Genomic DNA, 23,328 nt, shown 5'->3' with positions numbered 1-23,328 from the left:
CACCGCCGTCCACCCAGGGCTCCCAGAGCCAGCTCAGACCTCGGCTGAGAGTCGAAATACTCTTCTGACACCGCTAACCAGCATCTTTCCGCCAGGAGTTGGGAATTTTCCATAGCTGAAGCGCTCTTCCGCTTTTCACTTTCGTACAGCGCCAGGCAAATTCCCTACGAGCCCTAGGGAAGCCAAGCCCCGCCTGCCTGCCCGTTCCCATTACTGGCTCCTGATAGGCTACCAGAGCTGTCCGTTTAGACAGGTGCTGTGCGCAGGCGCGGAAAGGTCCCAGGCCTGGACTGAGCGCCGGCGTCGCGGAGCTACGGGATCGGTTGGAAATGGTGAGTGTCTGCCTGGAGCTTTATGCTGGCGGCCGGAAGGTGGCCGAATACCACCTGCGCCTGGTCTTCCATCGTCCGGGGGCGTCTCAAGAGTGACAGGCCAGGAATCTGGGGGGCTGGGCGGGGCAGGGCCCAAGCTCTGGAGGGTGGAAACTCGGGCAGCGCGGGCCTGCAGACCCGGACTGAGGGACCGAGGGGACCGAGGCGGGGCCACCGTATCCCACTGACCCTAGACCGGAAGCCAGAGCTCGGGCCTCGGCGAGAGTCTGACCAAGATGGGGAAGCTGGCCCATAGGCCCCTGCATCCCAGGGTCCCGAGCCTTGTTGCGTGATAACAATAATGATAACGTTTCTGGAAGCCTAATTTGTATCAGGCACTGCTTTTTGTATCTTGGCCCTCCTCATAGGAGCGCTGTGAGGTAGATACGACCATTATCCCCATTTGATATACTTGGAATCGAAAACCGAGTGGAACTAAATCCTTTGCCTCAGGAAATGGCGGAGGGTGATTTGCACCCTAGAAGCTTTACTGACGCCTTTCTGTCCCTATGGTTCTTTCGAGCGTCTGGAACTTGGTGCATGAATCAGAAACCGGCGGGGTCCGCCCTTGACCATGCCAAAGCCCTGCTGGCAGGAACTGTTGGCTCTTTATGCCCTTCTCAGTTTGTTTCCTCGTGGTTTTCATCCTCCCGACTTGCAGAAAGCTTGAAGAGACTCCTGAAATGTGAAATCAAAGCTCTTACTTAAAAACGTAACGCCCACAAGAAAAATGGAAAAGGAAAAAGGAACAGTGGCATGACCTAGAGGCAAGCACTTCTAATTAGACAAATTCTAGCCTTTCTGTCTCCGTTTTTGCTTAAAATAGTTTAGCTCCTACTGAATGTACAGTTGTGGACTCTGCTTTTTTTCATTTATTATTACACTACAAAGAATGTGTTCACATCACTAAAAACATGTAATAATGCTTCAAACATATGTGACTTCATCTTTCACATCACTTTTTAAACTGTAAAAAAAAATCAATTTTTAGCAGATAATACCTGCACACAGCCAAAAAAAAAAAAAAAAAAAAACTACTAATAATCTGAAAGGATCTAACTGAAAAATAAGTCTCCCACCCATCCCTGATCCCTAGCCTCAGTCTCCAGAGTTGAAAGTTAGTTTCTTACACATCTACATGCAAATACAGGCATGTATATGCTCCCTCTTTTTCTGACATAAATGGTAGCTTACTGCAACCTGTACCGGGGTACTGTGTGTTTATACTCATAAAAGCAAAGCATATTTAGCTGTCCATTTTAACTTCTTCAAGCAGTATCAAAGTATATAATGTAGAAAGTCCATGTAGTCCCCAAGTCACTCCCCTCTGGTAACCGACTGTTGGCACTTGGGTATGTTTCCTCCTAGATTTGATTAGTACATAAGCAGATTTACATCTAAGCTATTTATTACATGAAACTGGAACATATATGTTTTTACATACTAAGTGTATTTTAGGCTATATAGAGAGAGATTGATCTCTTGTAGCTTACTCTGTTCACTTAAAAATACCAAACATTTTACCATGGTAATATATACAAATCTTCACTCTTTTTAAGGGCTATTTAATATTCCATTGTGGTAAATACAGTTGGGTGATTTGCAGTTTTTCACTCTAGGCAATGCTGCAGTAACTGTTGCCTTTTTTTTTAAAGATTTATTTATTTATTTGAGAGAACGAGAATATAAGTGGGGGGAGGGGCAGAGAGAATTCTCAAGCTGACTCCCAACAGCCCAGAGCTGGACCATGGGTTGGATCCCAGAACCCTGAGATCATGACCTTAGCCGAAATCAAGAGTTGGTTGCTTGACTGAGTGAGCCACCCAGGCACCCCTGCAGTAACTGTTGTCTTTCTGTGTATGTGTGTGCTCATGCTAGCGTTTATGTAGGATATAGGACAGATTCCTAGAGGTCTTACTTCTGTCTGGCATGCATTATTTTTTGATTTGGTAGAAACTGCCAAATTGTCCTTCAGAATAGTGATATAAAAATCATCCATAATTTTATCTGCTTTTACTTCACCACATAACTATTTTCGTCTTTGTGTGTTCTCCTTCCTCTTGGTTCATATGTGCCTATTTTTCAAGATGTACATTGTAGTTCCTTTTTGTTGGTCTTAATGTCCAAAGACATTTAACCTTGTTGCTATGTCATCTTTGTGATCAATTACTTTAGTGACTACATAATAATGAAATAATTACACCATAATTTGAGAAACTGTTCCCCCTGGTGTACATTTGAGTTGCACCCAAATCTCTGGCTTTTAGTTCTTCATTAGTAGAGATAATGTTAGGGGCACCTGGGTGGCTCAGCAGTTGAGCATCTGCCTTTGGTTCAGGGCATGATCCCCAAGTTCCAGGATTGAGTCCCACACCGGGCTCTCTGCAGGGAGCCTGCTTCTTCCTCTGCCTATGTCTCTGTCTCTGTGTGGTTGTATCTCATGAATAAATAAATTTTTTTAATGTAAAAAAAAAGAGATAATGCTGTGATGAGTGCTTCCGTATGTGTACAGTTTATTTTTCTTTTTAAAAAAATTTACTAGATTATCTCATTAGGAGAAATTCTCAGGAAAAGAACTTCTGAGGGCAAGGGACCAACACATAGGATCTTGCAGTAATATTGTCCTATAGCTTTCCCAAAAGATTGAATTGCCGTTGTATCAGTTTTGCCATAACTGCCAGATTTAAAAAGATACCTCATTATTACTATAATTTTTCATTTTTTAGGAATGAAATGAAATGTCTCCTGTTTTTTCAGGAAATGGTGAACATGTTTCTATTTGTCTGTAATTTCTCTTAAGTGTATTTTCTATTTTACCAACTTAACTTTTAGACTTTATTTTTCTTGATCATTTTGTGTGATGTTTTGGAATTATTCTTTTCTTATATTAGATGCAGATGTTTTTCTATCCTTTTCATTCATTTTTGTTTTATACAAATTAAAATGTTTATGCTTAGCAGTCAGGTGGGTCGCAGTTTCTTTGTGAATCATTTGCTTCTGATGGTTATTCCTTTTATGCTGAACCAGTCAATAATCTTGGAGTTTTACTGCTACTTGTTTTTATGTCTGTCAACAACACACATCTGGGAACTAAAGAACTCAGAAGGCTTGTTTCTTGCCTGATGCAGACACTCATGTTAGTAATACTTATGACCCAAAATGCAGAGGATACTAGCTGGGTTCTCTAGGAGCAGGACAGGAAGTTAGAGGTGTGAGCCAACCCTGGGGGATTGCGTATCCACTCAGATATTTCTGGTACCAGTTGGCTAGCTCCGCAGGAACAACCAAGTTTGATCTAGAGCTGACATGACTTGGATGCCTGCCTAGGACTGTCCTTTCCTATCTGTAAATGTCCCTGTTGCTGTCTGTGACTTTTTGACAATATTAGTTTTTCTTCTTAGCTCTTTTAGGGCTAAACTTGAGGTTTGTTTTAAGCAGTTAGTCCTGAACCCAACAGGTAGCTGTTGCCTTGCTGTCTCTGGAGATCCCTCTAGACCTCATCATCCCAATTCAGCCAGGCCTAGCCCCATCCTACTGGTAGAGGTCAGATTGGAAAAGACTATTCTCTTGTCTTACAGAAAAATATTTTTTAAACCATGTATTTGTTAGATGAAAGTCTTATATTTTCTAACATAGAAAAGTTTTTGAAAATCAATAGATACGTAGAAAAAGCAAAAGACTCAATAATGAGAGAGATAAACATGTTCACTGATAATTCTTAAAAATTACAGAAAAGTTGACTTTCTGTTATATGATTTTTGCTGATCAAATTAGCAAGGAATCAAAAAACATTGGCAATACTAGCCCTCTCTCTTCCTTGAACATGCCAAACTTGTTCCCACTTCACTGCCTTTGCTTTCAGTGCTTTGCCTGGAGTGCTTTTCTTTCTCATCTTTTAGTTTTCTTAAAGATTGCATCCTCAGGTGTTTCAGACCACACTAGCCAAAGTATATTCCCCCTGCCCCCCCAACCCTGTCCCTGTATCCTACAGGAATTTTGGTTTTTTGTCTTTTGAATGTCTCTTCACCAGAATGTAAGTTCCCTGCAGGCAGGGACCTCATCATTTGTGGTCATTTGGTATATTCAGCTTTTTTCTTGACCTGCTGTGTGTCTTTGGGCTTCCAAATCTTCTTTCTGGATCTCTGTTTCCTCATTGTAAAATGGAGATCCTACTAACTATGGAAGGTTCAGATGAGAGAGGTATCTGAAAACATCATCCCAACATCTGACCTTTAGCAGGTACGGAACAGGTTAATATATAGTTAATTGTATGTCCTCAGTTTTCTTGGTGTGTGTTTACTTTTTTTTTTTTTTTTTAAGATTTTATTTATTTATTTGAGAGTGAGAGAGAAAGCATGAGCACCGGGAGGGGCAGAGGGATAAGGAGAAACAGGCTCCCCCTGAGCAGGGAGTCCCATGCAGGATTTAATCCCAGAACTCTAGAATCATGACCTGAGCCAAAGGCTTAACCCACTGAGCCACCTAGGCACCTGGTGTGTGTTTACTTTTTAAGCAGCCAGATCTTGGTGGTGGATTCTTATTAAACTTAGGATCACCTAGACCCTAGCTCTTGTTTACCCTGGGTACTATTAGGCCATTCCCCCCTCCTATACTTGAAAAGATTGGTTTTTGTGAAACATAGTTGTAGAAATGCTTCTTATTTGTTCCTTAAGTGTTTGTTGAGTCTATACTGTGCCAAGTAGTGGGACAATAAGAGGTCCCTAAATGCTTATTTGTTCCTTAAGTGTTTGTTGAGTCTATACTGTCCCAAGTAGTGGGACAATAAGAGGTCCCTATTCCTGGGGTGCTTTGGGTCTAGAGGAATAAAGAGTTACGTCCCATTGTGGTAAGTGCTCTGAAGGCAGAAATGCCAGGGGTACCCAGAAGAGGGGAGAAGGTCTCCCACAGAAGGCCCATGAGCTGAATCCAAAGAGTTGGGAGTTAGTTACATCAAGCAGTAAGTGAAGGCAAGAAGATTGTTTCCTTCAGAGGAAGCAGCGTGTCAGGGCCCAGGCTCAGGCAGGCTATGTTTGCACCCCTTGCAGTCTTTTCACACAGCAATCAGAGCTATTGTTTTAAAACATCAGATCTTGTCACTCCTCACCTCAAAACCTGCTTGTGGGTCCCTGTATGATCCCCATTAAAAACCAAAGTCATTGCTGTGGTCTAGCAAACCCGCTAAATCTAATCTGACCCTGGCTACCTTTCTCATCTGGCTCACTGCACTTCAACCACACTGGCTCCTTTGAGCCCTGAAACATGCTACTTCAGGGAGCTTATACTTGTCTCTTCATTCTGTCTGGAACACTTTTCTTAGAAATCCGCATTAGCTCCCTCATTTTCTTCAGATTTCTACTTACCTATCACCTTAGTGAGAACTTCTCTGACCACCTTATTTAAAATTGCCATCAGCCCCTGCATTCCGATCCCCCTTCCCTACTATATCTGACATTTATATTTTACTTGTGTTGTTATTGTTTTTGATGTCTTCCCCTCCCCCATGTCAGCTTCATGAAGGTAGAGGTTTTTGTTAGATTTTCTTTGCTATAGCATCCCCAGGCCTAAAACAATGTCTGGCACATAGAAGGTACCCTGCAGTGGTGCTGAAATAATAGCAGTTGTGAAGTATTCATCTTTTTCATTTCAGCCCCACTTTCCAACCTCCAGGGAATATTTCAGACTCTATTCTGACTCCTTTGATTTTTAGCTTTCTTACTTTCCCTAGATTGATTGCACATTGAGCTGTCAGTGTTGAGCATTTTCAGAACCCTGTGGTCCCCATATTAGAGATCTCTTTCTTACATACATAGAGAAGGGTTAAAAAAATGTTTTGGGATTGTTGTTTTGTTTTAAGATTATTTATTTTAGAGAGAGGGCACAAGTGGGAGGAGAGGGAGAGGATCTCAAGCAGACTCTGCACTGAGTGCAGAGCCTGATGCGGAACTCAATCCCATGACCTTGAGACCTGACCCAAAACCAAGAGTTGGACACTTAACCAACTGACACCATCAAAAATGTTTTTAGGGGCGCCTAGATAGCTCAGTCAGATAGGCATCTGCCTTTGGCTTGGGTCATGGTCTCAGGGTCCTAGGATTGAGCCCCACAGTGAGCTCCCTGCTCAGCGGGGAGCCTGCTTCTCCCTTTACCCCTCCCCCTGCTAGCTCTCTCTCTCTTTCACTTGCTCTCTCTCAAATAAATAAATAAAATCTTTAAAAAGTTTTTAAATGGAAACAATATAATAGAAAAGAGATTGCTTTGGGGGAAAAAAAGAAAATAAAACCTTATCTATAATTCCCTGCTCTTGATCTGGCTTTTATTTTTTTTCTGAGTCCTGCCTTGCCTGTTTTCATGTGATTACCGTCATCAAGCATTTTATTTTTGCATTTAGCTGATTTCACTTAATGTTATGTCATAAACCTTTTGTGGTGATATAAATATTCTGATCACCATGCTCATCACCATTGTATGAATAGACATTCTATAATTTTATTTTTTTCCCCTAATTATTAGGCATTTTTAGCTCTTTCAGGTTTTTGTTACTGCATATGTCACAGTGGGTAACATCTTGCTGTATTCTTTTAAGTTATTTCCTTGTGATGAGTTTCAGGAAAGTTACCGGGTCAGATTGAATACTGTGTAATATTGACCACTATTTCACTTTACCCCTCCTCTCCAGAATAGCACTAAATAGGAGCTCAGTGAAAGTCTTGAGTAAATTATGACCTCATACATGCATGACCCACTATATTGTGTTCATGTCCACAGAGCTAGCCTGGTCCTTTTACTCGGGCTCCAGATTTATGAGGCATCAGGCTATTTGCCGTTTTGTAGAAGGAACTTGTTTGCTCTTCTCTGTAGCATTTGAGTATTCTTATATCATTGGGAAGTGGGTGGTAGTGACTGGATTGTCAGCTTTGTGCCTACTAGAAAAACAATAATTCATTGTGCTCTTTCCATCACTGTTTAGAAGCTCCTCCCCTCCAGGCCAACTCATTAGCGCTTGGGGGTAGGGAACCACTTTTTTTAGGCAAATGGTGTCTGTTTTCAACATAATCTGACTCAGCCTTTGAGTAGCTTCCCCTAGTTGGATTCTGGACTGGTTTGGAAGGGGCCTTCTAAGAACTTCCACACGTTAAGGCCAGTTTCTATCCACAGAGTTAGGCCTAGTTCAGTTAAGCAGCTATTTATTGAATTCCTATTCTGCAGACCATTGTAGAAACTCTTAAGTAAATCAGTACCTAACGCATTCCTAAAGAAGTACAGTGAAGAGTTTGGGGACTCAGAAGTGGGCAGAGTTCTCCAGAGTTGCAAATCAGTAAGAGCTTTATGGAAGAGGTAATGTCTTTGATGACCTAAAAGAATTTGTTGGATTTCCTCGTTAGGGTAAAAAAGATGTGGAGGTAGGGAGGTATGAGCAAGGAGATGGAGAATTGAAGGAAGGGTAAAAGAGATGGGAATGATAATAATATAGAAGACCTGGCATGATAGATTGAGGACCCAAATGCCATGTGCTAGTATCTGGAGAATCTGGATTAATGAGCCCCTTCCTCAGGCACATTTCCTGTGCCTATATGCCATATGTTACACTGACTTGGATGCTAACTTACTGAGTCACTGAGTTTATTATCCTCATGGAGTCAGTTTTCTTCCTTTGGAGTATTTTCAGTTGTGCTGTTTGGGTCACAAATGACAACTTAGTCTTCTTCCTATTAGACATCACTGTTTGTTTTTTTCCATATCATCAGTGTCCGGTCCCCCAAGTGTACCAAATATGTGAGTTGAGTCATGGATGTATATATACTCATAAGAATGGTATTTATATTCTCCCAAATAGCTAAGCAGGGAAAGGTAATCGTGCCTAGTGCGCAAAGGGCCAGGAGTAGCCCCACCCCATGCTGGGGTTTGTGAGCAAATGGTTTAAGTGCTGGGGATGGCCCAGGGACCACTCCAAACAGGCCTGGGGAGACTTAAGGAGGTGCCAGGTGCCTGGGTGTTGTTTGGTTTTGAAAGACAGATGTGTGATTAATCTGTCAGGAGTAAGAGGGAGTTAGTCCAGTCCTCCTGGCCCCTCCTAACCTGGATCTTGTTCTCTCTGGCAGGCAGAGGTGGAGGAGACACTGAAGCGACTTCAGAGCCAGAAGGGAGTACAGGGCATCATCGTGGTGAACACAGAAGGTACACCCTCCCTTTGACCATGACCTACACGCAGGCAGGCCCTGAGAAAACAGCCCAAACGTAGCATGACACTTATTGTTTACTAAGCCTCTTCATGTACAGGATGTAATTTTTACCCTTTTTAAAACACTTCCAGTGTCCTAGCACTATTATTATTGGAATTACAAAGTTTAAAAAGGAAAAATTCATTCAGTCCCACTGCCTGACAGATCATACTTTTTTACTATGCTGTGCTTTTTTTTTTAGCGCTTGCCCAGGTACATCTTCTTTTGGTCATAATTACTATAATTGTTATTCTTTTGCGTATGTTTACTCATGAGGTTGTTTTGGGCTTTTTTAAAGATTTTATTTATTTATTCATGAGAGACCGAGAGAGAGAGAGAGAGAGGCAGAGACATAGACAGAAGGAGAAGCAGGCTCCCTGTGGGGAGCCTGATGCGGGACTTGATCCCCGGATCCCAGGATCACACCCTGAGCTGAAGGCAGACACTCAACTACTGAGCCACCCAAGCATCCCCATAAGCAAATTTTTTAACTGCTAGTACAATGTTTATCAGCCATCCACCATTTATATGGTTTCTACCTTTTTTTTTTTTTTTTCTTTTAAGTAAACTCTACCCCTGGTGTGGGGCTCTTAACTCATGACTCTGAGATCAGGAGTTGCACGATCTACCCACTAAGCCAGCCAGGTGCCCCTATTTCTACTTTTTTTGCTAGATAATACTCTGGTCAACTACTTTATGCCTATAACTTTTCCCTCCTTTTAGGGGATGGTGGGGTTGGGGTAGAGGGAAAGAGAATCCCAAGCAGGCTCCACAATCAGTATGGAGCCCGACTCAGGGCTTGATCTCACAACCATGAGATCATGACCACAGCTAAAATCTAGAGTTGGACACTTAATCAGCTGAGCCACCCAGGTGCCTCTGCTTACTCTTCTATAGCATTATTTCAATAGCTAGAAGAGTACAGATACTAATTTTCCCAAACTGCGATAGACATGGTGAAGAAAAGGACTAACATTTATCACGTACCTGTTCTGTGCCAGACCACAGGCCATCCTTTACAAACATTGTTTCATTTATTCCCATTCCATGAAGCAGCCTTGTTGTCTCCATTTTGCAGTAGGAAAAAACAGAGCCTAGAATTTTAATTGATTGCCTGGCATTACAGCCAAGATTTCATCCCAAGTCTGTCTGAATACACTTGTGCTCTCCCTCCCACACTATACTGTGAAGGAACAGAGTAGCTGCTTGGTCTGTGGCCCCGGCCATGCGCAGAGTCACCCAGCTGGGCTCCCTCATTTTCTAGTGCAGTGCATTTAGTCAGCTCTGATTTGCTCAAGACTCTCCGAGAGCTCTGTATGTGTTGTTGTTCTAGGCCTTGTCTCTAGAATGGCAGAATTCTCAATAATGCCTGCTTAAATAGAGCAAGATGAAAGTCACTGGGGGTGAAAAAGTAGAAGTGGCACCCTTAGTTAAAATGTGGTTTTCCGGGCAGCCCAGGTGGCTCAGCAATTTAGCGCTGCCTTCGGCCCAGGACCTGATCCTGGAGACCCAGGATTGAGTCCCACGTCAGGCTCCTCTCTCTATCTCTCGTGAATAAAATAAATAAAAATCTTTAAAAAAAAATGTGGTTTTCCAAGTTGTCTACAGAAACATATGCTGGCTAGTCGAGAACTAGGCAGTGAATGCTCCCCAGCTTTGTCAAACTCTCATTACACTATGTGGTCGAAACAGGCAGGAGGTTGGGGGCCCTCAGGACACTGTGGAGGCAGGAACAGGTCCCAGCTCAGGTTGCTATGGCTCAGCTGACCTCAGCTGCCATGAGTGGAATGGTTGATCCAGGTAGTCTCTGTTGGGTGCTTCTTACTCTAAGATCTGAAAGACTATTTGTCTATCACCCAGAAAGACTGTTTTCTAGGATTGGACATTTTGACCCCCAATTGGGGAGGGAATAGGCCTCCATTAGCATTTGCAAACCACAGCCTTCATTTTTGCCTTGAAACTGCCCCCAAACTTGAGCTTTTTCATTGGGAAAATATAGCACCAATTGCTTACCTTTTGGATACTAGTGAGCACTTCTTTTTCATATACTTAATGTGGCAGTATTACCCAGTGGCTAGGAATATAGAATGCAGAACCAGACTGCCTAGGTTTGAATCCTGGCTCTACTTAATTTGTCAGCTGTGTGGTCTTAGGCTAGTCACTTAACCTCTCTGTTCCAGTTTCCTCATCTGCAAAATTCGGATAATTATATTACTTTCCTTTAAGGGAAGCTTTTATTTATTTTTTTAGTTTTTCTTTTTTTAAGATTCTATTTATTTATTTGAGAGAGACAGAGATAGTGATAGCACAAGTTGGGAGGAGAGGGAGAAGTAGGCTCCCTGCTAAGCAGAGAGCCCTACATGGGGCTCAATCCCAGGACCCTGGGATCCTGACCTGACCCAAAGGCAGATGCTTAACTGACTGAGCCAGGTGCCCCTAAGGAAAACTTTTAGAACAGTACCTAACATATAGTAAACTGCCATATATAAATGCTAAAATTATTGCATGTATTTATTTATTTTTAATTTTTGTCCCATTTACAGAGTTTCTACTTCATTGTCTCATTTACATTTCACACCATAACCCTGCAAGGCCAGGGGTACTGCCCATTTTTCAGATGAGAAACCCAGAGCTGAGAGAAATGAGGTAACCTCCCAAGGTCACTGACCCAGCTATGGATGGGTCAGAACTCACTGTTTTATAGGGACTTTAAGCCCTCTGGAAGCTTCCGTGAAGGATGATTAATTAGGGATTCCTATTATCCCCTCCAGGGCTTTCCTACCTCCATGATTCAACTCAGTTGCCTTTTCCTGCAGGATGCATTTCCTGACCACTTCAGCTACCCACACGGGGCAACATAAAAGACTCCCAATGCGTAAGCTTTGTGAAGGCAGAGATTTATCTCTGGTGTTCACTACTATATCCCCAGCACCTAGAACAGTGCTGACACATAGTAGGTGCTTAATAAATACAGTGGTCCGCCTTTATCCATTGGGGAATGCATTCCAAAACTCCAGTGAATGCCTAAAACAAGGACAGTACCCAACCCTATGTATACTATGGTTTTTCCTATATGTACTTATGATAAAGTTAAATTTATAAATAAGGCACAAGAGATTAACAATAACTAATAATAAAACAATTATGACAGTGTACTATAGTAAAAGTTAGGGCAGCCCTGGTGGCCCAGCGGTTTAGCGCTGCCTTGGGCCCAGAGTCTGATCCTGGAGACCTGGGATCAAGTCCCACGTCGGGCTCCCTGCATGGAGCCTGCTTCTCCCTCTGCCTGTGTCTCTGCCTCTCTCTCTCTCTCTGTCATGAATAAATAAATAAATCTTAAAAAATAATAATAATAGGGGATCCCTGGGTGGCTCAGCGGTTTAGTGCCTGCCTTCGGCTCAGGGCGTGATCCTGGAGTCCTGGGATTGAGTCCCACGTCGGGCTCCCTGCATGGAGCCTGCTTTTCCCTCTGCCTGTGTCTCTCATGAATGCATAAATAAAATCTTAAGATTAAAAATAATAAGAATAATAAAAGTTATGTGTATGTGGTCTCTCTCAAAATACCTTATTATATGGTGTTCACCCTTCTTCATGTAATGACGAGAGATGATAAAATTGCCTACATGATGAAGTGAAGTCAGGTGAATGGCACAGGCATTGTGAGACAATGTTAGGCTACTATTGACCTGACCAGAAGGATCATCTGCTTCCAGACCTGAGCTGATGTGGTGACTGAAACCATGGAAAGTGAAACCACAGATAAGACGAGGACTACTTTGTTAAATATTGTTAATGTTTTTTATTGTTGATTGACAAAGCTGGGTTTGCTGGGAGGACCTCACTATACAGCCTTGGTCTTGACAAATCTGAGCCCCAAGTTAGAAATTCTGCTCCCTCGTGACCAGCTACTTTTGCAGGCCACACGGTCCCATTTGTGAAGGCAGAAGTTTGGAGTAGGTGATCATTTGGCTATCTTTATGGTGTCGCTGGCTCTGACATCCTGTGAATCTGGACTTGATCTCTTGTCTTTATTTGAAATTCTCCCCAGTTTTAGTCCCTGTTCCAGCTCTTCACCACCTCTGTGGGGTTTTTTTGTTTATAAAGTAAGGTAACAACTGGTTAGTTTCATGTTTCCTTTATACACCTCTCACTTAGTAGAAATGTGATGAAACTCATGGCAGTATTTGACCTGCTTAGGGAGGCCTTGAGAGCACTCATTTACCATCTACAATAAATGCTTAGTTGGAGTCTCTTTAAGGACAATGGTTAGTAGGGGATCCCTGGGTAGCTCAGCAGTTTAGTGCCTGCCTTTGGCCCAGGGCGCAATCCTGGAGTCCCGGGATCGAGTCCTGCGTCGGGCTCCCTGCATGGAGCCTGCTTGTGTGTCTGCCTCTCTCTCTCTCTCTCTCTCTAAAATAAATAAATAAATACATACATACATACATACCAAACGTGAGCAAATCAGACCTGGTCCTGGCCCTGGGAGCTTATAGTTCTAATGATCACTTCCATAATGGTATGATATCAAACTCCAGAGGAAACTTCTCTGAAGGAAAATTGTGTGGAACAGTAGTATGGGGGCATTGACCACATCTAGGGGTGGGTAGGTCCTCCAGAAAATGGACATATGAGGGATCAGTGGGAATCATGAGAAGATGGGGAAGGAAGGCAAGTTCCAGGCAGAGGAACCTGAGAGAAGGTGGCCTTGTGGTATATAAGAAAAGCCTAAGAGTTCTGATCATCCAGACTTCACAAGGCCTTGAGACTGGCCCCTCAAGTTATCTGGGGAATGGGATTTATTTTGTAATGACATTGATAACAAGCCAACATTACATTTGTACTCTCCTTACTAAACATTCTTAAATGATTTAGCCATATTTAATCCTCATAGCACAAGCATTATTTTACAGATGAAGAAATTGACTTAGAGAAATTAAATCACTTATCTAAGACCACATACAGCCATGAAGCGGCAGAGCCAGAGTCCAAGTCCAGATCATCAGATTTCAGAGTTCCTACTCAGTCATTACCCCAGCTGCTCATATTGCCATCCTTAGGAATGTTCTGCTACGGAGTGAGGCTTCCTGGGATCCTGGTGGGCACATTGTCCTCGTGACCTAGTCATCACTACAATCTGTCCTTATGACTTGACTTGGCTCAAAACAGCCTCTCTGACTCAGCTTCTTCTCTTGCCATTGTGTCTTCTTCTGCACACTCTCATGTTCCTATGCCCTAAGAAGACAAGGTTGGGCCAGTTTCTTGACACCTGTGAGTAGACCTCAGAGTAAATTGCCTTTGGCCAGTCGTTAAGGTGGTCACTTGTGGGCCAGACCAGCAGGGGCATGGGCCCCTAAATCTAGCCACTTATATGTGAGGAGCCACTTGTGCCACATTTGTCACAAGTGCCTACCAGCTTCCTCAGTGGAACCTTCTGCTGATATGTCATGGTGATTCATAGACACCTGATGAATCAATTGTGTCCTGAGGTGGCTCAAGCTTAGCCCTATTTTTCACCTCCATGATGATAGCCATTGATGGCTATAGTAAGGGAGATCTATTTAATACATCATTGCAAGGAAACAGTCCTCAAAAAAGAAAAGGCTTGGCACACAGTGGTGTTCACTGCATAGTAATTAAGTAAAAAATCCAGCATAGGTACCAACAACAGAGGAATAATTAACTCTATGGATTGACCACTTCTGGGCTCTTCGAAAGCAATAGTGGTACTGTTTACAATTTTATATGCAGACAGAGAAACAGGCTTTAATTTGAGGGGCACAATCATGTATATAGATAGTATGTTTAGAGCTGGGCCCTAAGCCTCCCTTGGTGGAAACTGGAACAATACACTAGTAATGGTAATGTCTTGTCAGAGACTGACTTTTTTTTTTCTTCTTCCTACTTTTCAGTATTTACAAATTTACAAGAGTTGTCCTCTTTGTTCAGGTTCTAAGTATCCTAAATGATAGTCTCTCCTTTATTGCTGGCAGCCACTCATAGCAGCAGTATGCCACTATGGAAGGAGCCCAGCAGTAGAGCCAACAGGCCTGCATTTGAATCCTGGCCCCATGCTTATCTGCTGTGTGATGGCTCAAAGCTTCTGTGCCTCATTGGCGAGTGAAGATGGTGACACCACTCCAGAGTAATTCTAGGGACTGGTGCTACCATACTTAAAGTGCTCAGTACTGTGTGTATCAAGCCCTCAGTAAATAGTGGCATTGATTGTTAACTGCTAGTCCTGTACTCTTGAATTAAGGGTGTGGGGTGGAGAGCTGGGCAGAAAGGAGTTCCAGCTTCCTACTCAGTCTCTGCTCTCCCCTCAGGCATTCCCATCAAGAGCACCATGGACAATCCCACTACCACACAGTATGCCAACCTCATGCACAACTTCATCTTGAAGGCCCGGAGCACCGTGCGTGAAATTGACCCCCAGAATGACCTCACCTTCCTTCGAATTCGCTCCAAGAAAAATGAAATTATGGTTGCACCAGGTAAGAGGTGTTCCACATTCCCACCTGGGAGCTGACTGTCACAGCATATTCTGGGTAGCTTATTGGGGAGGCTTGACACATTGATGTCCCCACAGGTGCCATTAAAAATCCTAAGGCATTGAAAGTACACAGTTGACTGCCTCACTGCCTGACCAGTCTCTGGCTGGCATCCCCAACAAACACTTTTTCAGTGTGACTCTAGGCCAGACCCTGTACTAAAGTCCAGGCCACAGAGGGGAATCATGGTCTCATGGAACATAGAGGAAGATGTGAGTAGATCTTACCAGAAGAGGGGACATTTGAGCTGAATCTAAAAGGCACAAGAAAGAGTTTAAGCAAGTTGAAGGGGTGGGAAAGCTATGTTTATTTTTTTTTTTATAATTTTTTTAATTTTTATTTATTTATGATAGTCACAGAGAGAGAGAGAGGCGCAGAGACATAGGCAGAGGGAGAAGCAGGCTCCACGCACCGGGAGCCCAATGTGGGATTCGATCCTGGGTCTCCAGGATCGCGCCCCGGGCCAAAGGCAGGCGCCAAACCGCTGCGCCACCCAGGGATCCCGGAAAGCTATGTTTAAAGGAAAAAGCATTCAGTGATTTGAAACCAAAGCACAAGACAAAAGTACTGTGTGGTCATTTTATCTTTGAAAAAATGTTACACTGCCCACTTCTAAAGTATTGTCCTGTCTTTCTAGGCCCAGTATGGCTATCCTTTCCTTCAGCTTTGGAACAGATTGCTGCTTTTGTTTCTCATGCAGTGCTTGGCCTGCATGTGAGAGCTGTGTAGTACAAACTATACCTGTCTTTAGGATCATTTGAAGGATGATGAAATGCTCCTGGGTGGAGCCCATAAGGACTGGGGCCACAGGAGGGAACATGAGGGCCACTTGTCCTGGCCTGCATCACCTTACTCACATTTACAGACTGGAGTGGTGGACAGATTGTCAGGACTATTTTTATATTATTACTTCTCTCCCTCCCTCTCTCTTTTTTGGCTGTGCCACATAGTTAAATGTGCCTGTGATGATGGAGGTAGGCTGCAGTGCAGCTTGTCTAGGCCATCAGAATATGTGTAGGAAGGAATGAGAGGTGAGACATTTGGTCTAATTTCGAAGAGGCATCAAATACCAAGCTTAACTATGTGATAGTTTTTAAGGCAAGAGGTAGTATGATTGTGATTGGGGCCTGGGTAATAAGGAGGTTGGGGATGCTAAATGTCCCTGGACTTGGCAACACAGATGATGAGGAAGCTGATTACAGAATTCTAAGGTAATTTGATGAGTCAACCACCCCAGTAGCAGAACAGTATTGGTTCTTTTTTTAGGCCTCCTCCAGCCTATTCTGGCTGTTTGGAAGGATACAAAGGAGAGAACCATTGACCTAGTCACAGGGATACTTCCTAGAGGGGTGGGGACACAGCAGGTTGATCACAGAGAAAAACATAAGATAAGCTCAGAAGCATTTATTCCAAAAACATGCAGTACGCTATTTATCAGTTTAATCACTGTTTGATGCATTACTTACCAACCCATTATAATGCCTCTGGTTCTGTGAGGAAAATCAGATTGCAGCAGACAAAATCTGTTTTCACAGCTTTACCTCTTTTGAGTGTGACCTTAGGTCACAAAATACCTCTGAACCACTATTTCCACATCTGTAAATTGTCAGGTATGGTACTGTACTGCTCTGATCTCCTGAGACACCCCATCTGATTGAGTGAGTTGGCTCTGGGTGAGGTAGAAAGATTTGGAAATATTTGAACTCACATCCCTCCTAAGACTTCATGCTGAATAGCTACACAAACCTCCACTTCCCTAAAAGTTAGGCCAGGAATGGTCTCTCTGTTGACCTTGCATATCAGAGCAGACTTTGTGCCCATAGGAGGGCACACATTGTGAAGCAAGGACAAATGATGTGGTTTTCAAATTAGATTCTCCAAGGACAGTTTCTCTTGACTTAAAGCTTCCAAGAATGTCTCCTCTGGAGTGGCAGAGTCATCTGGAAGTTCCTAACCGTCCATTCTCAGCTCAACAGCAAAGGCATCTCCAGCCTGCCCTTGAGGACCCATAGGCATTCACAGTTAATGGGTGTGGTTGGTACTTGAGTCTAGGATTGGCAACTCCCAAGTTAGAGATTCTCCTTAGGGTTCATAGGCCCAGAAGGGCCTCAGCTCTGTTAGTGAAAGTGAGGATGGAGTGGCTGGACTCTTCCTGAGTGACACACAAGGCCTGGAGGGAAGGCATGCACACTCTGTCACTTTTACTCACTCACTCACTCTGTTTCACACCTGCACTCTCACAGCGCCACACACATACATTCTGTTATACTGAGAGCTGTGTGACTTTTTGAGGTTGCCTTAAACACAGCGAGTGTTTCTTCTGAATACCCTTACTACTTCTCTGGCCATCCTGCTACCTTTCAGAGCTTCAAGAGACTTCAGCTTTTCTCCCTGGGCCCTCACACATGCCATCCTGTTGCTGGCAACGCTCCATCTTGCCTTTTCATTTAGCCAACCAGCCTGCTCATCTGCATTTTTAAGTTTGTCTCCCCACTTAAATAGTTCCAAGAGAACAGATATTTGTAGGAACATAGTAAGCTTTTAACAGATATTCAGTGAGTAAATATATGAATGATTTCCTCAATCTCCCTCCATTGCTGACACCCCACTGTGGGAGTAAGAAGTGGGGTGAGCAGTGGAGATGGGAGTCAGGAATGTCTGTGGAACAAAGTATTTAGGATGAAAATCAATGATTTGACACCTTGATGCACCCACTTTGATATGGGGGAAAAGAAATATATATTTATGTATATACATAGGATTTTGATGCCAGAACTCTTGTGGGCAGGAGGTACTTATCAGAGCTTCTGAAGCATTAGGACAAGATTACCTTAGGACTTTCACAGAGCATAAGCCCCACAGGGACAGCCCCCAGCATAGAATAGGCCTAGTTGCTGCATGTTTGAGGTTGGTCCTTCTAGAACCGTAATTAGCACTCCACACCATGGAAACAACCTCGAAGAGCCCTTACCAGGAAGGAAGTCCATTGTCTCTTTATTCCCATCTGATTTTTCTAGTTGATCAAACTGAGAAGCTGCTTCTTGGACCACAAATAGCAACAAATAGTTTCAGACAGTTTGGCCCTCCATATGTGAACCAAATTTCACCCTCTCCTGGCCCAGAATAGCCCTTGTGAAAAGACATTTTAAGACAGACTTGCTTTTCAGTTATTAACCTCACTAATATAAAGCCCGGGTAGTGCAGCATAAGCAAGCTTTAACACTGTGCTTCCTACAAAGTACCTGGAATGATATTATTGAATTTAGAGCTTGGTATTTGGAAGAAAAGACACTAGTATTGCTATTTGTGTCTGTTTCTTTTGGTGGCTTGTCAGTTATCTCTGTTTTTATTTGTAAGTGATTTTAACTTAGATTGCTTTAGCCATGGAACTGTTAGTCTTATAAAATCTGTTTCTTCCTATCTGCAACAGCCTGTTGTCATGGGAAGAAGCAAACTTAGGTTTGAATCAGCACACACAAAGCAGATAAGGCCAAGGTCCTGCCATTTCTCCCCTCTTCAGCAGAGGGCAAACCAGAGGCATTCAGAGCATCTGGGCCAAACCCTGGTAGCTAGTGTTTTTGCCTTGATTTGGGCAAGTCATTTAACTCTGAGACTCAAAGTAGAAAACTAGTATCTGTCTCAAAAACAGATTTCCTGAGGTACCATGTGAGAAGTGGTTGTCCCAGGGCTAGGCATATGGAAGCTTTGATAAATGTTTGTGGTTTAAGTGGACAAAGTTGAAATGCCTTGCTTCTCTAATTTCTAAAATAAAATGAAGAGCAACCTTAATCTCATGGTTGTCCCAGAACCTGCAGCATCAGCATTACCTGGGAACTTGTTAAAAATGTAAATAATTGGGATCCCTGGGTGGCGCAGCGGTTTGGCGCCTGCCTTTGGCTCAGGGCGCGATCCTGGAGACCCGGGATCGAATCCCACGTCGGGCTCCCGGTGCATGGAGCCTGCTTCTCCCTCTGCCTATGTCTCTGCCTCTCTCTCTCTCTGTGACTATCATAAATAAATAAATTAAAAAAATCTATCTGATCTTTTAAAAAAAAAAAAAAAAGTAAATAATTTTAACTATACTGGAATTAAAATAAAAAACTTAATTAGGGGTGCCTGGGGACGCCTGGGTGGCTCAGTGGTTGAGTGTCTGCCTTTGGTTCAGGTTGGGATCCCGGGGTCCTTTCTGCATGGAGCCTGCTTCTCCCTCTGCCTGTGTCTGCCTCTCTCTCCATGTCTCTCATGAATAAATAAAATCCTTAAAAAAAAAAAAAAGAATCAGACTCAGATATGCACACATGTTCTGGGGTTTTAAAAAAATTAAAATATAATTAATTAATTAATTCTCTGAACCTCAGTTTTCCTACCCAGAAAATAGGGATGATATGCCTACCTTCCTGTTGGCACCATGTGGTACCATGAAGATTAGAAAAGAGGATCCCCTGCAGGGCATTGCTGCGGGTGGGAGGGGCTCGGCTTTCCCAGCAGCCACACTGCAGAAGCCCCCATGGGAAGCTCGCAGGTTCATCTTCTGTTTTCCCAACAGTTGGAAGCATTGATGCTTTTTATTGTTTCCCTCTCCTTTTATGGTTCGGTGATTTAATGATTTAGTGATTCATTTTTTCTTTTTTCTCTTTTGCAGATAAAGACTATTTCCTGATTGTGATTCAGAATCCAACTGAATAAGCTACTCTCTTGGCTTACTGCGTCATTCCTTAATGTAATAGCCCCTAAGAGTGATAATATTAATCATGTCAACCAACTAGCAGGTGGAAATCACCTTAGAGCCTACTTAGACTGATCCAGTGCCCAAAGTCATCAAAGTCATCTCTCTGCTGGCCAGTCACCCTTGAATTCTTGGGAGGACCTTTTTTCCTCGCCTCCAGATTTTGGAGCAAGAGCTTTGAACAGCCCACACACCCTGCTTCCTTCCATCTGACCTTCAGTTCACTTTGTCACCCTTGGAAAAGTCTGTTTTTCTTTAACTAAAAATAACTAAAATGCTTACTCTGCTGTGTGTCTTTAAACACTAGGTTGAAAAGGCCTCTCTGCCTCCCTCTCTTCTTGTGTAATCACATGGTCTAAAGGCTGAGCCCCAGTGCTGCCTCCAGCCACCATGGCATATGGTATTTATGGTTCAGGGAGGCCTGCTGCCTATTGCACCTGTGGCCACACTTGCTGAGTTGAGTCCAGTTTATAATTGGTATCCTGGTTTCTGGGCCCTCATCCCTCGCCACCCCTCTTATCATTTTCTACTCCCATCAGTGTTTTGAAAGATTTTTTTCTGCTACACTGCTGGGGATTCGAAAGGAGTGATAGTTGTTGAGTACCTAGAATACACTTGGTGTGTTATATACCTTGGCTTATAGCATCCTCACAGTACCCTGCAGGCAGGGTAAAAGCCATATTAAAGATGAGATTGAGGTCTAGAGAATGACTTGCCCGAGGCTTCACAACTGTGACACAGTTTCTGACTCCAAAAGCTCTGTTGTTTTTCTGCACTTTCTTCTCAGAATTCCCCACTGGTCCACTTTATCTGAGTGAGCTCATCCTGGGTGAACGTCTGCCTTCCTTCCCTCAGACTCTGGTGTGGGTGTGTGAGAGCCGGGTCCCAGAATGTGCCTGCTACTAGTGGCTGTAGGCCACTACATCATCCATCCAGTAGCACTTTGGGATTTTGTCCCCCAGAAACCACATGTATTTATGTTTTATTGGGTTTTTCTTTTTGTCTTTTGTTTCTTGTTACAGAGGAGAGATTTAAAACTACACAGTATAAACCTTAAAATCCCCCTTAGTTGTCCTTCATTCACCAAAAGTAACCTTTGTCTACAGTGAATTCTTCCATCTGGCAAAAATACTTTTCTAAATTTTCCAGCAAAAGTTTCCTTAATGGTTATCAGGGAAGTAAAAGATGTACCCTTGAGAGCCTGGGGGTGTAGGTTATCAGGGCAAAAATTTTTTAAAATCTCCCTTTTTAGTGAAAGATAATAGGGATTTTTCTACTCCATAATATACCCATATTTGTCTTAATAGCAGTAATCCTTTCAAATAATTTTCCCCAAATCTCCAAAGAAAACGGATTCTCGGGATCCCTGGGTGGCACAGCGGTTTGGCGCCTGCCTTTGGCCTGGGGCGCGATCCTGGAGACCCGGGATCAAATCCCGCTTCGGGCTCCCTGCATGGAGCCTGCTTCTCCCTCTGCCTGTGTCTGCCTCTCTGTCTCTCTCTGTGTGACTATCATGAATAAATAAATAATCTTAAAAAAAAAAAAAAAGAAAGAAAAAACAGATTCTCTGGGAAAATACTGCAGGTTTGCTCTGTCCCAGTAGACTCAGGAAGCACACCTGAGGCAAGGGTAATTATAGGACCAGAGCAAAATGACCCTGGATCAGTAATGATCTCAGATTCGGTTTTAAAAGTGAGATATGGAATGAATGAATGAATAAATAAGTAAATAAATAAATAAAAGTGAGATATGGCCACTGGTATCCTCTTTGTTCTCAAAGTCAGGTTTTAAAAGAAGGGAGGGGCTCTGTCTGGGAAACATAGTGGTCTGGTTACAGAGCAAGGGCTTGGAGACCTCACCCTCCTCTTTTTTTTAATCCTCCTCCTACACCCTTCTGTTTGCCTTAAAACTCCTAAACTCTTCCTTCAAGGTCCTAAGGAAAGTTTAGGCTCAGTCTGGCTTTGGGGAAAACAAGATGACTGCTGAACAAATACTCTATGTGAGTCCCCCAGGCAATGGGATTTCTTCACATATGGGAAGCCCACTTTGGATGCATTCCAGTTTGCAATACAATGCGTGAAACTCCCTGGACTCATCTTCAGATGTAAGAACTTAGGTTTTTAAAAGTGTAATGAGGGATCCCTGGGTGACTCAGCAGTTTGGTGCCTGCCTTTGGCCCAGGGCGCGATCCTGGAGTCCCGGGATTGAGTCCTGCGTCCGGCTCCGGCATGGATCCTGCTTCTCCCTCCTGTGTCTCTGCCTCTCTCTCTCTCTCTCTGTATGTCTATCATAAATAAATGAATAAATAGATAGATAAATAAATAAATAATATTTAAGAAAATAAATAAATAAATAAATAAAAGTGTAATGATAATAGAACACATGCAAATACACTAGGGTTTCTGTACTTAACAAGTTTGTGGGAATATAATACCTACTAAGGTTAGAAGCTGACAACTGCCCTGGGCATAGAGAAGGGCATGGCTTCTGGGCTTCAGAAGTCCATTTGCCAATATAATATGAGGCTGCCAGCATTGTGAAAATTGTTAAACATACAGAGAAGTTGAAATAATTATATGCCCTCCATTTAATTCTTTAACATTCTGTTACATCTCTTTATCATGTAACTATTCCTTCATTCTGCTTTTGGATACATTTCAAGGTACAGCTGCAGACAGTACATACTCCTAAACACTTAAACATGCATGTTATTAACTAGTTTACCTTTTTAGGAGGGTGGGTGAAATTAATGTACAGTGAAATGCACAAATCTTACATGCACCACCTATGTGGCAAGTACTTACAAGCCAACTGAGCCCCCTTTTCAAGATCACATCACCCCAGAAAACTCTTCCTGCTGCTTCCCCAGCCAGTATCTATCCCTAATCCCCAGAGACAACCTCTGTTTCAGTTCCCTCCAGGGTGCAGCTCCATCCATCATTTAGCCATCCACCTCAGCACCTGGCCACTGTGTCTGGGAATTCTCATGTTCCTCTGTGAGCTCCAAGAAATTTTCTCCAAGAAATTGTTTTTTTTTTTTTTTATCTTTTTTTTTTTATTTTTTTTTAATTTATTTATGATAGTCACAGAGAGAGAGAGAGAGAGGCAGAGACATAGGCAGAGGGAGAAGCAGGCTCCTTGCACTGGGAGACCGATGTGGGATTCGATCCCGGGTCTCCAGGATCGCGCCCTGGGCCAAAGGCAGGCGCCAAACCGCTGCGCCACCCAGGGATCCCCAAGAAATTGTTTTTAAAATACTGCAAGAATTAGAGGGGCACTGCACGGCTCAGTTGGTTAAGCAACCTACGCTTGATTTCAGTTCAGGTCATGCTCATTCGGGTCCTAGAACTGAGCCCTGCATCAGGTTTCATTCTACACTCAGCATGGAGTCTGCCTGAGAGTCTCCCCTTCCTCCTGCTCTTGCTCATGGGTGTGTGCTCTCCCTCTCTCTCCAAAAAAAAAAG

The 23,328-nt window shown here is 43.2% G+C and overlaps 1 protein-coding gene across 1 annotated transcript; it reads left to right on the top strand.

Moving 5' to 3' along the window:
• Positions 1–250: 250 nt before the first annotated feature.
• On the top strand, positions 251–21,610 carry DYNLRB1 (dynein light chain roadblock-type 1). The gene is made up of 4 exons (XM_055305365.1): positions 251–332; positions 8,471–8,546; positions 14,914–15,081; positions 19,781–21,610. The coding sequence occupies exons 1-4, from the start codon at positions 330–332 to the stop codon at positions 19,822–19,824; spliced, it is 291 nt and encodes a 96-aa protein (XP_055161340.1). The 5' UTR covers positions 251–329; the 3' UTR covers positions 19,825–21,610.
• The last annotated feature ends 1,718 nt before the right edge of the window (positions 21,611–23,328 follow it).

This window comes from Nyctereutes procyonoides, unplaced genomic scaffold (genome assembly GCF_905146905.1).
Source record: "Nyctereutes procyonoides isolate TBG_1078 unplaced genomic scaffold, NYPRO_anot_genome, whole genome shotgun sequence".
Classification (NCBI taxonomy): Eukaryota; Metazoa; Chordata; class Mammalia; order Carnivora; family Canidae; genus Nyctereutes; species Nyctereutes procyonoides.
Note: the sequence above shows the minus strand (reverse complement) of the source record. Positions and strands in the feature narration are given on the sequence as shown.